The following is a 17,057-nucleotide window of genomic DNA, read 5'->3' as shown; positions in this document are numbered from 1 at the left end:
GATCTGTAAGGGTCCATTTGGACCCCCCCCCCCCCCCCGGCCTCAAGGATGCTCCCTGGACCCCACTTTGAGAAACACTGTTCTATATGGTAGTGGTGTGGGGGAGTCTTTTCACACAAATCACAGATTGGGACAGCCTAACAAAACAGTTTAAGTCGTGAGATTTGTTTTTGCTTTAACCCATTAAAGCCGGGAACGCATCTGTGTAACCACTTTAACCATTATTTTATACTTTAGCTATCCAAAGAAATAGCAGATCTACACGCTCATAGCACGGCACCGAGTACCGCGCTAAAGAGCTTGTAGATGCTATTTTCTATTTTAAATCATGAACATTTGTGCAAATCTTTGAATGTATATATACTTTTGAAGCGAACATTTTTAACTGAAATCTTTGCTTCTGGGGGGTCCCTGGAACAACATTTTGGGTGGTCCTTGACAAGTAATAAGTTTGAGAACCACTGATATTATAGCAACATAATACAAATTAAAAAAAACCTGTTAGGATTTAGAAGACATTTGTAGAATCCCCAGAAGCAAAGATTTGAGTTAAAAATGTTCGCTTTCTTTTTTTTTCTCAAAAATACCAGATCTACAAGCTTGTAGTGCGGCACTCTGTGCCACGCTACGAGCTTGTAGATCTGCTATTTTTGAATAGCCCACAGACATGACACAGATACGTTCCCGGTCTGAATGGGTTAATCCATGCCCCGTGCTCCAGGGAACAGATTGGAGTCAGGCAGGGACCTGTAATAACCAGCCAGTACGTGTTTTCAGTCAAACACAGCTTTCTGCCCATCACAAATGGGTTTGTAAAGCAGAAAACGTGGCAAAACATGCCTGGGGTGGGTGGTGGAAGTTTCCCATGCTCTCATCTCATGCTGAGTCACGTGAAGTCGAGACAAATTCTATGTTGTGCACTACCAAATCACCAAACATGTTGTCTCCACTTTAGAGCAGGTCAATACCATACATGCCATGCTAAATATAAGCATTGTTCTAGTACAGTGTGGCAGCTGCATTATTATTAGCACTCGCATTGCAATGTCAGCCTGATTTTCTTTTTCTAGTTTGCAAATATAACTGGGTTCCCCGGGTTAAAAATGAATCTGTCTCCGTAAATGCCTCTGCGGTATGCATGCGCAGATTGATTTCGGCCACATACACTTTGCCTTGGTCACATCTCGTACCGACAAACACTTTGTTTTTGATGTCTGGTTTCCCCTATCTCAAACAATGTGTCTCTCGAACAATGGTAGGGAAAAAAGGTCGCTAAATATTTCCTGCAACAGGACCTCTCCTATATGGTGCTCAGATCCGCCCCGGGGGCATGGTTCCCACACACACACACACACACACACACAGTACTGACTGACTGGCCTGCACCCACATGCTTGTGAATTGTGGCATTCAGCTCTCAACACACAAAATTACAGAGCGCAAGACTTGACTCCCCTCTCTGTTCCTCTCTCTGTTCCTCACAGAGTGCTGCTGTGAAGCGAGGTGCTGCTTGGTTATCTCATATGCCTGTGCAGCTCTGACTATGCTGCTGCTGGTAGCGCTGGGCATAGTCTGTTCTTCCACTGTGGTTGCCGCCGAGGACGCTGAGGAGACTGACCACAAACCACCGGCAGCACCGCCGCTCGACTCCGGCAGTCTGTCCCTGCCACCAGAGCATATACCCTGCTTCCTCCGCAACAACAAGAGAGTGGCCAAGCTATGCCGCCAGGACCCGCTCTGCCCTTTTAAAGTAAGATATGCACTCTTTGAGTCTTCAGTCTGGGCCCCACTTTTGACATTAATTTCACATGTTGTAACTACATCTGTCCTCCCTCCCCCCATTCATTTTTTCTTTTCATGTTTGTCAGTGTAGTGTAATTATCCAGCTTGTTCCTTCCTTTGGGGTTTTGCTGTCCCTTAGAGCTGGTGTCGATTTAAAGGAAAGGAAATATAGGCTTGTAGCAGCCATTAAAGTGATTAAGCCTTTTGTCATGGGAAAACCTGATGCTCCAGCAACACAGAATAGGAATTGGTGAAAAGAAGAAAGGTGGGTGCGGCAATGGTGAGGATCATCTTATGTTGGCTCAGGCTGGTGTATATTTTATGGTTTTGACTAGGAGCACTACAATAAAGTTTGAAATCACTTGGAATAGACCTGAGGCAGCTGTGCATAATTGATCAAATAAGCAACACATCGAACACAAGCTCATGATTCCAGGAGGAGAGAGGGAGAGAGAGAGACAGACAAAACAGAGAGGCAATGCTTTTCGGAATGCTTTTTTTTTTTTTTTTTGACGTGCTCCCCGCGATAACAGCGTTTGAAATCTTGACCAGCCTATCCTGCGGGCAACGGTTCGGCCCGCACATCACTATCACCCCGTATACTTTGTTGGCTGGGATCCCCCCAGGGGTCTGTACTTTACTACTTGGCCCGTCCTTTTTTTCCCTCTACACCAAATCGCGTAGGCAAAATATGGTAGGGGAAACTGCTGTAGAACCGAGAAAGGAATTGGTTTGAAATGTTAAAGGTCGTGTTCACTGCTCAGGCCTCGTTGGCGCAGTAGGCAGCGCGTCAGTCTCATAATCTGAAGGTCGTGAGTTCGAGCCTCACACGGGGCAGTAGTTTTTCTGGGTGACTTATAGATATATGTTGACATGCTTGGGTAAAATGCATTACCACTTAGAAAGCAGTAGGAAGTGTGTCAGTCTCATAATGTTAAAGTTGTGAATTCAACCCTCTATAAGGCTGCACCATTATGGCTAATAAGGTACTTTGCTTAATGATACAATTATTTTCAACTTAAACCCTATATACTTTGTTGAATGTAAAATAGAGACAATAGCTGATCTACAAGCCTACATTGCAATTGATATGCAATGTAGAGACCAGTGGGTGACGTCACAGTCCCTTAGCTTAGTCCATATTTTACAGTCTATGACATGCCCAGAATAGGGATTTTAAAACATTTTTGCCTTGCGAAAACCATTTGAATCATTTGAGTCAGGCCATTTGGTTGTAAATGTTCATAAACAAATTATCCCACAAATACACTTTACAGCTTCCATTATCTGTGGAAGAACTCAATACTGTGCTTTTGATTGGAAATTGCATCTTGACTTGATAATGTTGACTGTCTTACTGCTAGATCTAGGCCAGGTTTTCACAGTTTTTCATACCGAGCCAGTACGTAAAAGAACACCATAAATTGAGTCTGATAATTTAGCGCCCGGATCTCCCTCTCTCACTCGCTCTGTCTCACTCTTTCTGTCCATGACTCGCTGCCTCATGCACACACACACACACACACACACACACACACACACACACACACACACACACACACACACACACACACACACACACACACACACACACACACACACACACACACACACACAATTTACGGAAAAAAATCATACTGTGGCGGTTGGATTTAAGGGGTGGCGGCCCGCCACTGCTTAATGCATATAGGGGAAACACTGCTCACTCCTCTCCTCTGTGCTCAACAGGATGCATTGCTAGATGTGTCAGCCTGTTGGGGTTATGAGAAGAACTGTGACCCCGAGGGACGTTTTGGTTACCCAGTCTGCACCAAAGCTGACGCTGGATGGTAGGATTTCATCTCCCCATTTAATCGTCCACCACAATAATAGAACCCAGTTCTATGTATTTTCCAATATCGAATTTACAACATTCCTATTATTTAGATCCCACATACAGTGAGGTTTATCCGTCAGAAGAAAAAAAAGAGTGCCTCGATTAATGCCTATTTCAAAAAATAGTAAATTATTAAAGATTGTAGATCTGCTACACTACGGAAAACTATGGAGTTGTTTTTTTGTTTATTTTCTTATATTTTTATTTTATTAAAATAGGGATGCCAGCTTGAAAGTGAAATAAATGTATTATTGATTTGCCTTTTAATGATCTGTCTGACTGTTTGTCCTCCCCAGGGCCCATTCTGTGGAGGCGGCGCAGGAACTGTTCTGGAAGCAGGCTGACTTTGGCTATGTGAAGGAGCGCCTCTCTGAGATGAGGACTCTCTGCAAGGCCGCCAAGCCTGTAAGTGCACTCACTTCCTCCGTTCCCACAGGCATGGTGAGTCAACAGGAAGAGCCGACAGGGAGCAGTAGTTGCAACAGCTGTTACAAGACCTGGTTTCTGGTCAAAGCATGTGGCTTGTTTGTTAGTTAGTAAAAACTAACTTTTTTTCTTAATTTCTTTTTTTTAAGTTTTTTTTTTTTTTTTTTTTTTACAGCTGTCTATGATTGATTGATTGATTTATTGATTGATTGATTGATTAATACTTTATTAACAAGTTGAAACAGTACAGCAAGTACGATTACACAAGCAATGCTAAAAGGACAACAAAAATGATGGCTTGTTTCCTATGTATTCAATTCATCATCAAGACATAGAATGCAATACAAATCATCATCAATACCTGGAGCAATAAAAAGTATATTATTACAGGTTGTTAAGGCAAGTTCTAGGAGTGAGGTCTAGTGGTAGTCCATTTTGAGACGTCTGTAGTTTAGATCTGTAGTTTATGACATGTCTATGAATGAAAGTTTGAACCCGATCACAGCTCCATTGACATGATAAGTTGAATAATTTAAAAAGTCAAACGCATAATATGGGAAATGTATTTTGTGGAGGTACTTCTGTGATTTACTGGCATCGTGTTGTGCATACAAAATTGGCATTGAGCGGTCCAGTGATTAGCAAGATTAGTTCCCGGTGAGACAGTAGTAGACACACGCACACACGCACACACACGCACACACACACACACACACACACACACACACACACACACACACACACACAGACACAGACACAGCCCCTCAGTGTAGACGGCTAGCCTTGTGCAGAGCCATGCCGTAGATTCAGCGTGTTTTGACTCGTTATCACTGTGTCTTTTTGAGTGCACAAATGCTGAAGCCTTTTTTTGCCAATAAATTCAGCATTTTTTTTAGGGGGTTGGTAAGTGACAAGCATGGATTGATATATCTACGTCATTGCTGGCAAGGTCAGCACATTTCAGTGCCGAAATAGCTCAGTTGGGAGAGCGTTAGACTGAAGATCTAAAGGTCCCTGGTTCGATCCCGGGTTTCGGCAGCATGGGGCTTCCCTTTTAGGGGTGGTTGTGGCTCAGGTAGAGGAGCCGTTTGGGTTGCTGGTTCGATGCCCGGCTCATCCTGCCTGCCTGCCTGTCTGTCTGTCTGTCTGTCTATATCTAAATATCTATCAATCAGTCTGTCTGTCTGTCTTTATGTCTCTCTTTCCCTCTCTCTCTCTTTCTCCCTCTCTATTTGAATTGAATTTAAATGATCTAAACACCATTTTCAAAACCTCTAAAGGTCTTGGAGTTTATTGAAGACCATGCTTGTTTTGGCAGGGCGACTCATCCTTGAGATGCAGCAGTCACACTCGGTTCTGTAGGGCCACCAACCTTTACCTGGATCTACGGAACCCGCGCAGAGGTCACGAGAGGTCAGTACACGTAATGGTGGTTGTGCTGGTTTGTGGCTTGTATTAGAGGTTCAAGGTTCAAGGCTTTATTGTTACATCTTGTGTACAAGCAGTGGTGTAGAGTAACTAAGTACATTTACTCAAGTACTGTACTTAAGTACAATGTTGAGGTACTTTTACTTTTCTGGAGTATTTCCAATTATCAGTACGTTTACTTCTACTCCACTACATCTCAGAGGCAGATATTGTACTTTTACTCCACTGCAATTATTTGAAAACTTTAGTTACTAGTTACTTTGCAGATATAAATTATTACATTATAAAACATACATTAACCACTTTAGCCCTATTTTATAATTTTTATAACTAGGCTATTGGAAAATAGCCGATCTACAAGCAATGCGACGCGTTGTGAGCTTGTAGATCTGCTATTTTCAAACATTTTTGTACTTTAAGTACATTTTGAGTAAATTTTGAAAGTACATTTTGAATTCTGGTCTTGTACTTGTAACAGAGCGCTTCTACATTGCAGTATTGATACTTTTACTTAAATAAAACATTTGAGTACTTTTTCCACCACTGTGTTCAGGTACACAAGAGTAAAACATATTACTTAAAGAACAAGAACTGAGCAATAATGTCTTTTTGCTGTGAAGCTTATCAGTGTTTCCGCTGCAGATACAAGGAGGACTTCATTCAGAAAGGAGAGATTGGTGGTTATTGCACTCTGAACAAGCGAGCACTGGCCGACGAGGGAGAACATAAAAGCCCCTTGCAATCATGGTAAGGCTAGACACATGCAAATAATCCTTTATATCACACAGGCACACTCACACAAAGTTACTGGTGGTGTGGCAGTCATTTTGTGAAACAATTTGTAATGGTCGTTGATATAGAGAGGCACAAAAGGGTGTTCCCTGACCGGGAATCGAACCCGGGCCGCGGCGGTGAGAGCGCCGAATCCTAACCACTAGACCACCAGGGAGGTGTAATAAGCATGTCGTAAATGTTTGGCATGTGGGGCAGCTGGCAGGACAGAATTCCAGTACCTAAGACCACCACTAGAGTGCGCTTTCCCACTGCACCCAAAAAGGAATGCATTCTATTTCTAACTCAACAGTTCAAGAACCTCCATTCTAGAATCTAGACACAGGGGCAGTTGTTTTCCTCTGCATTTGTTGAAGTGTTAACAATAATCAGATAAGATCTGAGGCCATGCAATTTGAAACATTTTGAAAAGGCCTGTTGGCAAAATCTGGTATGTGAATTAGTTTCAAGTGGACACACGTAGCCTGTACCCGTTATGGAGGCGCTAACTGCCTGTCTAATTGTTTTTAAATGGTGTTAGTGAAGAAGGAGGCAATGTAGTACTGTGGATCACCACTTGATTGCAATTTCCCCTGCACACCGTCATAAGGATGTAACTGCATGAGGATGTCATTTAATACAATCCACATGCTTACAAGTGGATTAGGCCACATGGTGGTTGCGGTGTGTCACGTGAAACCTTTTCCTCTTGAAAGATTTCTGGGCAACTCTGGGTATTTTGGACATCTGTCTGTGGAATCCATGCAGAATACAGTGACGTTAACATTTGGCTATATGCACAGCAGCCATATTGGAAGGAAATTCGGCCTTCACAGGTGTTAGCAATGATACTAATGAAGGCTCTATTCCATTTAGTGTAGCACAGTGGTTCTCAAACTTTTTAATTTCAAGGACTCCCATAACTCTGAGAGTGTACAAATGGAAGCAAAAGGACGCTTACGGGTCCATTTGGTTCCATTTGTACACTCTCAGAGTTACACACCCGTAAGAGGCCATTTGGAACCCCCTCAAGGAACCATGAGGGTCCCTGGAACACACTTTGAGACCAGAATGGAACAGAGCCTTCATTAGTATTATTGGTAACACCTGTGAAGCAAGTAAGAAGAGGCCCAATATTCTTTCCAATATGGCTGCTGTGCATATAGCCCCATGGAACTAATTCTAAACCAGCACACCACATGGGGCAGAGTGTGTGCTGTGCTCTTGGCTCCCAGTCATGCATAAGAATGGTAGCAGAGAGAGTAGCAGTGTCACCCCCTCCCCCGACCAGTTCAAAGGGTCATTTGGGGAATGAGAGCAATGAGCTTGCTTTGAAAGGTCATTCAGTTCCTTAAACTCCCTCAGCTTCCCATTTTTATTGTGACAGAGAGCAACTGGAATTAGAATTATGATATACAATGTCCTATGTTTTCTTCTATAATGCAAATAACATATATCAAACAGCTTTACTTTTGTTTTAGATGAATTGACATTTTATCCTGAGAACAGTTGTAGCATTTTCTGCTGTTGTTCTTATTCTTACTTAAACATATTCTGCACTCATAGTTACATCAGCTTGTCAACATAATGTATTATCAATACTGAATATTACAAGAGTATTGACAGTAGATGTGACAACGTATTGTTACTATGTAGGGAGAAGGCAGACTGTGTGTTTTAAAGCACAAGCATAATGCGTGGCTTGTGGCTTCGGGTATCTGTTTGAACCTATTTTTGTGTTGTAATCATATTAATTCATTTAGATGTTTACCACGTTCAGCCTGGCGTCCCTATGTCATTACAGGCACTAGAGATGCCTGTAGAACCTTGACCCAAACGTTGCCTTTATGATAAAAAGTTGATTCTTTATTGAGCAAGTGAAGACAGTGTGCGGGTTCTTCTCTTTATATTATAGCCACTATCAAAATATTTCTAAAATTGTAGCCACTACGTAAAAATAAATTCAAAAGCTGTAGCCGATCTACAAGCTCATACGGTATGTCACATGTGCCATGTTGTGAGCTTGTAGATTGTCTATTTCAGCTATTTTTGTAAAACAGTAGTAAGTATAAGTATAAAATAGGGCCTAAGGAGTTAAATGTTACTCTGCAGTCTCTGTTTGTGTTATCCTTGTAGCTTTTTTTGGCTGTACTGCCGTACAGGTTCCCTTATTGCCTGTTGTGTAACAATGAGAGGCCTCCTGGACAGAGGCAGTGGTGGAAAAAGTACTCAAATGTTTTACTTAAGTAAAAGTATTAATACTGCAATGTAGAAGTACTCTGTTACAAGTAAAAGTCCGGAATTACAAATTTACATGAGTTAAAGTACAAAAGTAAAAGTACTAAAATGTTTGAAAATAGACGATCTACAAGCTCACAACATGTCGTATCGCAACGCGTTGTGAGCTTGTAGATCGGCTATTTTCAAATGGCCTAGGTATAAGATGGGGCTAAAGTAGTGTTTTATAATGTAATCATTTATATCTGCAAAGTAACTAGTAACTCAAGTTTAAAAATAATTGTAATGGAGTAAAAGTACAATATTTGCCTCTGAGATGTAGAGGCAAATACATCTAGAGGCGTGTTGATGCAACGCGTTGTGAGCTTGTAGATCTGCTATTTTCAAACATTTTTGTACTTTAACTTTTGGTATATAAGTACATTTTGATACCAATACGTTTGTACTTTTACTCAAGTATTTTTTTTATTTCCAGACTTTTACTTGTAACAGAGTATTTCTACATTGCAGTATTGATACTTTTACTTAAGTAAAACATTTGAGTACTTTTCCCCCCACTGGTGACAACCTCCACTGCTGGCTCAACAATGCCCCCGATTCTGTGTCTGTACCATTCATGCAGAACAATGAGGTGGAGTGATGGGGCAACATTCCTGCCTCCTTGAACAGGCTATGCATTAGGGCCTTTATTCTTGCTGTTACAAATTGGTCTATGGTTGGTGATACAGAGATCACAATATTGTTCCCTGGACAGGAATCGAACCTGGGCCGCGGCGGTGAGAGCGCCGAATCCTAACCACCAGGGAGACTCGTTTGAAAATGTTGTTGCTAGAATTCTAGGTATGCAGGACAGCTGAAAGCACATACAGTTTTTCCAGTACCAAAGAACGTCACTAGAGGGCACTTTCCCCCCAAAGAACACTATGCATAGTCAGAGGCATGCACAGCTGTTACCTTTGTAGGCCTTGCAGCATTTCCTTTTACGGAAGCTGTTCTTAACAAAAGTACCTATTGCAAGTATTCTTTACATTTACTCTGATCAAATGTTTCTCTGACCACCTTCATACATGATTTTATCGTAAGAGAATTTTCAATCTCAAACCCACGGCTTCTGGAGAGACCGCTATCTGAACATGCATCCTGGCCTTAGACCACTCGGCCATCTTGACCTACTGTAGTACAGTGAGAGTAACATATTCTACTGTGGAATAACCATTTTGCGGGTATATCTTTCATTGAATCAATCTCTTAAATGGCATTTTTGTACGTACGTGTATGTATATATTACTGTACTGATCTATCACAATGGTTATCAAGTATAACAGTATAATTTCTTTCAAAATGTCTTGTCAAAAGTGGGATCCGAACCCACGCCTCCAGGGGAGACTGCGACCTGAACGCAGCGCCTTAAATCGTCCAGCCATCGTGACATTCATGTGAATGAAACATAATGAGTGAATGAAACCGTTTACAGTTACATGACATCTATTAGATGTGAATAAGGTTATTGGTACTAGAGCTTCTAAAAGCTTTGTGTTTTGTTGTTCACTGCTTATGGTATTAACGCCACAGCCGGCAACTCTATGCGCTCATGTTGTCCATAACACTGTGCAATTTGTTATGAAAAGCCATTGTCAGAAGTGGGATTCGAACCCACGCCTCCAGGGGAGACTGCGACCTGAACGCAGCGCCTTAGACCGCTCGGCCATCCTGACACTTATATGAGGACCAAATAATGAGTGACTATAACAGTTTACAGATATATGACAGTTATTACATATGAATAAGGTTATTGGTACGAGGGCTTCCACTGGTTGCTATGCAATAGTTAAGGTAAGGAAAAGAAAACAGATTTATGTGGCTTGTGGTTTAAATGATTACACTGTTTGAAGAGTTTGTGTGTTGTGATCATTAGTGTGGTTGCCCAACAGGGCAACCAGACTATAGTACTCTATACACTTTATTTCTTTATTTCTTTATAGATAAACAATACTTTACAGCGCATCTCCTCCCACAGTTTTTATCCCCTAATGTTGTGCCATATATCAAAATGACCGTCTAAATCGGGAATCGTGCGCGTGTATAGGGCTAAGAGATTGGTTAAATAGTTTAATTGATATTGATTTATTAGTGCATTAAATTTCCCCATCCACTTTAATGTAAAAGTGAAAAAATTCACATTCAAGTATTTTTTTCTCAGAAACCGTAAGAGCTACAGTTACCACATTTGGAAGGGAGGTTCATAATTATTAGAAAAATAATTACACCAATCGGCCACATGGTGGCGCTATAACAGCCCACTTTACCTTTTGGCCTATAACTCTTGAACCGTAGCTCGTAAAATCAAAATGTCTTTTCACCTGGATTCCTTGGGTCCCGACGCATCTCCCCATATAGGCCACGCCCATTTGCGTCAGGATAGATTTTCCGCCATTTTGAATTTCCTTCAAAACACACTTTTTGCTCCTTTTCCTTCAAATTTTGTCCTAATCTCACACAAATCGGTACACATGATCTATGGACACATGCGGTAAAGATATCCAAACGGCATTTTGATTGTCCTTACCGTTCGTCCGTAAATGGCTTCCAAAGTTAGCGGGAGGGGCCCGTTTGACCAAAAATGCCATAAATCACGAACGAAACGTCCGGTCAATCCCAAATTTGAATCACATGTCGAGGGTGGTATACTAAACCAATCCCCAAAAGCATTTCTACTTTGATCCATAGGGGGCGCCACGAATGCTCAAAATGTAACCGTTCGATGCAAAAACCTTATTTTGGGGGGATCGATCCTCTCAAAATGAAACGCAAGCGATCTCAGGAGTGACGACACAATGTAATTGGCGCAGCCTCCGACGTTATTCCTCCCGGCGTATTCCTCGAGTCCCGGCGGCCGCGTCCCGCGACCGGCGTCGGCGCAACCACACTCTGCAATTTCCCCGGAATTGCGACGCGTCTAGTTATGATTTGATATAGATCAGTGGTGTAGTCTATGCGGTCCGTGGGTACACTCAATGTCTAGAGAATGTTGTATTATCTCCATAAAATCTCTAAAAAATGCACCAGGCTCACCAAAAACAATCACTCAGGCTTGGTGGTTTGTGAATCCCAAAGAATAATGCATTGGCGCTGCACAAATAGCACCAATGCCTGCATATCAGTGGGGTGTGAACTAACCTGTTAAGTACTGTACTAGCATCTAGTCTTTAGCCTGTTGTGTAACAAAAGGAAGGAAGAGAAGGGCCCCCTGACAGAGGCAGTCAGGCATAGAGAGTAGACCCTTGCACCCCCAAGTTGAGTTTGGTGAGAAATGCACTGTTGTCAGTGGGCCAGTGGCACTATGGATAACGCGTCCGACTATGGATCAGAAGATTCTAGGTTCAACTCCTGGCTGGCTCGTAGATGTTTGCTTCTCTCTCCTGGTCCTGGGTTGGTAAAGCAGTATTTGTTATAAAAAGTCTTTCGTGGCACCACAGTGACATGACCTGCTTTTGCTTTGCAGGTATGCTGAACTACAGACATATACAGAGCTGGACTTCCATCCGTCAGAAGACCAACACTGTGACCTTATCATCGAAAAACCCACTGTCGTCATGAAATTGGATGCTGGTAAGGAAGGACGATGCCGTGGCTCTCACGTTCAGCTAGTCGATAACATATACACCACTAGAATATACTAACAAGCTGCCAAACATCTCAAATAGAATCATCTTTAATCAAATTAAAGTTCATTTTAATTTGACTTCAAGATTTTGCACTTTCTTACAAAATATCGTTCAAAACATCAGTGGTCTAGGACAGCGGTTCTCAAAGTGTGGTCCGGGGACCCCCAGGGGTCCTTGGGGGGGTTCCAAGGGGTCCCCAGCTACATTATTTAATACAACATCACAATCATTTGAACCACTTTATCCATATTTTATACGTTGGCTATTAAAAAATAGCAGATATACAAGTTCACAAACCTTCTCTTCTGGGGAACCCTGGGACAAAACATTTTCAGATGGGGGTCCGCAGCCAAATATGTATAAATTTGGGGGTCCTTCCTTGACATGAAAACGTTTGAGAACCACTGGTCTAGGACTCTCCAAAAAATCGGGATCGGCATCGGGCTCTATATGCCTTTGAGGCGTGAGTGGAGAATAATGTGTGATGTTGCGTGTCTTCTGACAGGGGTGAACATGTACCACCACTTCTGTGATTTTGTCAACCTGTACATCTCCCAGCACATCAACAACTCCTTCAGCTCAGACATCAACATCCTCATGTGGGACACGGTGGGTACTTTACATCATTGTTTCCCAAACAGTGGGCCGGGACCAATTTTTATGGGTATCGAGTAAATATCGAGTAAAAATTGAAAATAATTTTCCATAATAATTATATATATATCAAAAGATTTAAAAAAGTTTCAACAAAAAAAGTCACAACTTTTCATAAATTTAAAAACAATTCCAACATTTTTCAAAAGTATCTACACGCTCATAGCTACGAGCTTGTAGATCTGCTATTTTTTGAAAAATCTTGAACCTTTGTGCAAATCTTTGAATACATACATTTTTTGAAACAACATTTTGAACTCAAATCTTTGCTTCCGAGGGTCCCAGGAACGACATATTTTGATGGGGATCGGCGGCCAAAAACATATCATTTTGGGGGTCCTTTTGACATGAAAACGTTTGAGCACCACTGATATAACAACATAAGCTTTTTTCAAAATAGCAGATATACAAGCTCATAGCGTGGCACCGAGTGCCACGCTATGAGCTTGTATATCTGCTATTTTTGAATAGCCAAATATTGCGGTCTATACTGTCAGAAAGAGGGGGAGCAGTCAGCCATTACCATCCAAACGACAGGAGGAGGCAGTGCTACTGTGATAAATAATATTCATGTGGAGGCAAAACTGAAGAGAAAACAATCATGCACAACAGGATGCACACTTGCATGGCTATGAATATCGTCGCTGTCGAGGGGGGGGGGGGGGGGGGGGGGAGAAACCCTAACCCTACCCTATGTCCAAAACTGTTACTTTTCCAGGATTGTAATTCAAAAATAGAAAATGCATGCGTCACTTCGCTTCTTAACCACATAAACCCCTGTCGGGCAGAAACCTCAAATGGAGTTGCATTGCACTCCATATTAGGGCTTTCACCAACTAGTCAACAAGGTCGACTAGTGGTTATACTTTTCGAGTAGTCGACTAGTATAACCACTAGCCGACCTTGTTGGTAGGCTACTAGTCGAATAGAAAAAAAGACAAATGTTTTTTCCCCTCTTTTTTTTCTCTCATTGTTTTAATGCCATAGTAATATTATATATAATATTAATATGCCCAATAATAGCCTATTATTCGGCAATAACCCCCTTTTGAGGATCCTTGGAGACGCTGCTGTGCTGCTGTGCCAGAAGCGCTTCCCTTAAAACGGCATAAAAATAAAGGCAGGAGGATAATAATAATAGTAATGGCATTAAAACAAATGAAAACAAAAAAAATAATAATAGGGTAATATCGACTAGTCGACTAGTCGACTACCACTGGGTCAAATTAGTCGACCAGTAAAAATCTCTAGTCGTGAAAGCCCTACTCCATATGGAGTTGCATTGCCACACAATATGCGTTGCGTTGCACTAGTTGCATTGGTGACTGTACCGATGCAACTAGTCGCAACTCCTCGCTACAAAACAGCTTTAAGGCCAGTCCACACCAATGCGACTCCTTGCAACTGCCATTGGGGATGACGGTTGCAAGTAGTTGCATGTTGCAAGGAATTGCCTTGGTGCGGCCTGGCCTTTTATCCCCATATTCTAACTTTTTGAGTTTTTTCATAAATTAATGCCCTACTTCAGGGGCCCTCAACCAGTGGTCCGGGCGCCACCAGTGGTCCTTGAGGAGGTTCCAGGTGGTCCCCAGCTAAATGATGGAGTTAGGAACCAAATGGACCCGTACGGGTCCATTTGGTTTCATTTTACTCTCTCAAGAGTTAAATTGTTGTTAAACATATGCTTTACCTAATTAAATAATGGTTATTTTGATCTCCGTTTTGCCTGTTATCTCTCCTATGGTACCAACATTAATGTAGCATAGAATTGTGGACAAAATCGCATCCAACAATAACAAAATATTCTTACGTTTTGGGTTTGAGAGTCTAAATCTCATCAAATGGTGGTCTGTGGCTCAAATGCCCCCCCCCCCCCCCCTTTTCCCTGTACACCAAATCTCTCATTGCCGAAAGTAGCAGACCCACAAGCTCACAACGCATCACGTCGTGATAGGTTGTGAGCTTGTAGATCTGCTATTTTATTGCCTATGACGACACACAGAATAGGGATGCTAGGGTTCATGTGGTTAAAAGATATATTGTATTATTTGGCATATTATATTGGGTGTATTTGTTCTCTCACATCTGAAGAGTTTTTATGGTTACGGAGATCTGTTCAGTGAGACGTGGAGGGCCTTCTCAGACTATGACATCATTCACCTGAAAGCCTATGACTCTAAGAGAGTGAGTATGATGTTGTTGTTATTATATATCCCTTTATTATAAATATTTGAGGCTTTTCAGAAAACATAGATTATTTAGGGGTGTATATGTTACTGGATGTAACCAAGTTGACCCATAAGGGCATCATAGCATAGGTGCAAACGGATAAAGTAATACTGAGAATTTTCCTGTGTACTTTCAGACATGTTTTCGAAAAAACGATGTACTTATTTTATTACATGTACTTTGCTGGACATAGAAACAAGAAGACTCCCTCAAATGGTTACATCTCATCTTGATAACTTGGAAAGTCATAGGGAAGTCAAACAGCACCTTATGACCTTATGTCATACATGTTGTGTTTGAATCTGTATGATTCTCTGCATATTTAAAGGGATATTTCACTTTGGGTCATTTTATCGTCTACTCAGGCTTTTGGGATCACCCCGGACAGTTTTTAAGTTGCTTGATTCAGTATTTAGATATTTGATATTAATTTTATCAGACACGCCCCCTTCCTATACAAACACACACACCCCCTAGATGCCAATTCGGAACCCCTGCCCCACATTTTTCACATGGGCCTGTTATAGCGCCACCAGGAGGCCGATTTGTGCAAAACCCATTTTTTGATACTACTCCTACAGATTTTATCACGCAAATCAGTACACAGTATCCCTATAGTCATGTGATCAACACAAATCTGTCCGATTTCCCATATTCCATCCTCATTGGCTAAGGTTGGCTTCCAAAGTTTGCAGGATTGGTCCGTTTTGAACAAAATGCCTAAATTATGCACGCAGCTTGCGATTTCCGTGAAATGTCACACGCACATTCCCACTAGGCTGAAGAAGAAATGCCACCCTTTTCACATTGGCCTGTTATAGCGCCACCAGCAGGTCTAATTTAGCAAAACACATTTTTGGAACAAAATGCCTCAAATCATGGAAAGCCTAAGAATAAATGGCACCCTCTTCACATTGGCCTATTATAGCGCCACCAGGAGTACCCTATTTTAATAAACCTCTGGCACACGATGTGTTAATAAAAAATAAAAAAAAGTAATCTAAAATACACAGCCCCCTCACGTATTAGGAGGGCACGATGAGTCACCAGAACCAAGGACGGGTGTTTTTGATTAATCTAACGTCTATGTTAAAAATGGAGTTTGAAGTTACAATGGGTTTGTATAGGAAGGGGGCGTGTCTGATACAATGAATATCAAATATCTAAATACTGAATCAAGCAACTTAAAAACTGTCTGGGGGGCTCACAAAAGCCTGAGTAGACGGTAAAATGACCCAAAATGATTTTGAAAGTGAAATATCCCTTTAAGCAGTTTGGGAGTCTACCCGTTGAGCTTAGTAAAACTCTTTTAATTCCCTGATGTTTGTACATTTAACTTATTCATTAACTATGGCTAGGTGTGTTTCAAAGACGCCTTCTTCTCCCTCCTCCCGAGAATGAGATATGGACTGTATTACAACACTCCTCTGGTAAGTTACAGCCTGTGTGTGACTGTGTGTGTGTGTGTGTGTGCGTGTGTGTGTGTGTGTGTGTGTGTGTGCGCGTGTGCGTGTGTGTGCGTGCACGCGTGTGCGTTCGTGTGTTTGTGTGTGAGAATTGTCTGTGAGTATAGTTGCACAAATGAGGTGCATTATACAGTACATGCGTATCCTCAAACATCATATTTTCTCTGTCGAACTCTTTCATCCCTTCCCACATTTGTATATTTTTTATCTCCTTATTCATATATCCTATATGTCAGTCATTTCCCCTGTCTTCCTTGGCCCTTTGTTCCCTGCATGCAGAAACCGATTTCATGGATAAATTGCATGTTTATGGTTGGCCATAAACATGCAATTTGGTCAAATATTTATGTGCTGCGCTCCACAGCCCGGTCAGCGCTTATGTTATTTAACCCTCTAAGACCGGGAACGCATCTGTGTCATTTTAAGATTTCTTTGGGCAATGAAAAAAATAGCAGATATACAAGCTCATAGCGCGGCACCGAGTGCCGCGCTATGAGCTTGTAGATCTGCTATTTTTTATTT

The 17,057-nt window shown here is 41.7% G+C and overlaps 1 protein-coding gene across 1 annotated transcript in view; it reads left to right on the top strand.

Moving 5' to 3' along the window:
* eogt (EGF domain-specific O-linked N-acetylglucosamine (GlcNAc) transferase) overlaps positions 1-17,057 on the top strand; it is a 38,188-nt gene that overhangs the window by 2,844 nt on the left and 18,287 nt on the right. The window contains exons 2-10 of the mRNA XM_084062552.1: positions 1,485-1,750; positions 3,511-3,611; positions 3,955-4,063; positions 5,403-5,497; positions 6,155-6,259; positions 12,024-12,130; positions 12,692-12,795; positions 14,932-15,024; positions 16,428-16,499. Coding sequence (XP_083918678.1) covers positions 1,544-1,750; positions 3,511-3,611; positions 3,955-4,063; positions 5,403-5,497; positions 6,155-6,259; positions 12,024-12,130; positions 12,692-12,795; positions 14,932-15,024; positions 16,428-16,499 — 993 coding nt within the window. The 5' untranslated portion in view covers positions 1,485-1,543. The remainder of the gene's footprint in view (positions 1-1,484; positions 1,751-3,510; positions 3,612-3,954; positions 4,064-5,402; positions 5,498-6,154; positions 6,260-12,023; positions 12,131-12,691; positions 12,796-14,931; positions 15,025-16,427; positions 16,500-17,057) is intronic.

This window comes from Gymnoscopelus microlampas (assembly GCF_963454915.1).
Source record: "Gymnoscopelus microlampas genome assembly, chromosome: 7".
NCBI lineage: Eukaryota > Metazoa > Chordata > Actinopteri > Myctophiformes > Myctophidae > Gymnoscopelus > Gymnoscopelus microlampas.
The sequence above is the reverse complement of the archived record's forward strand: the minus strand, read 5'-3'. Positions and strand labels throughout refer to the sequence as shown.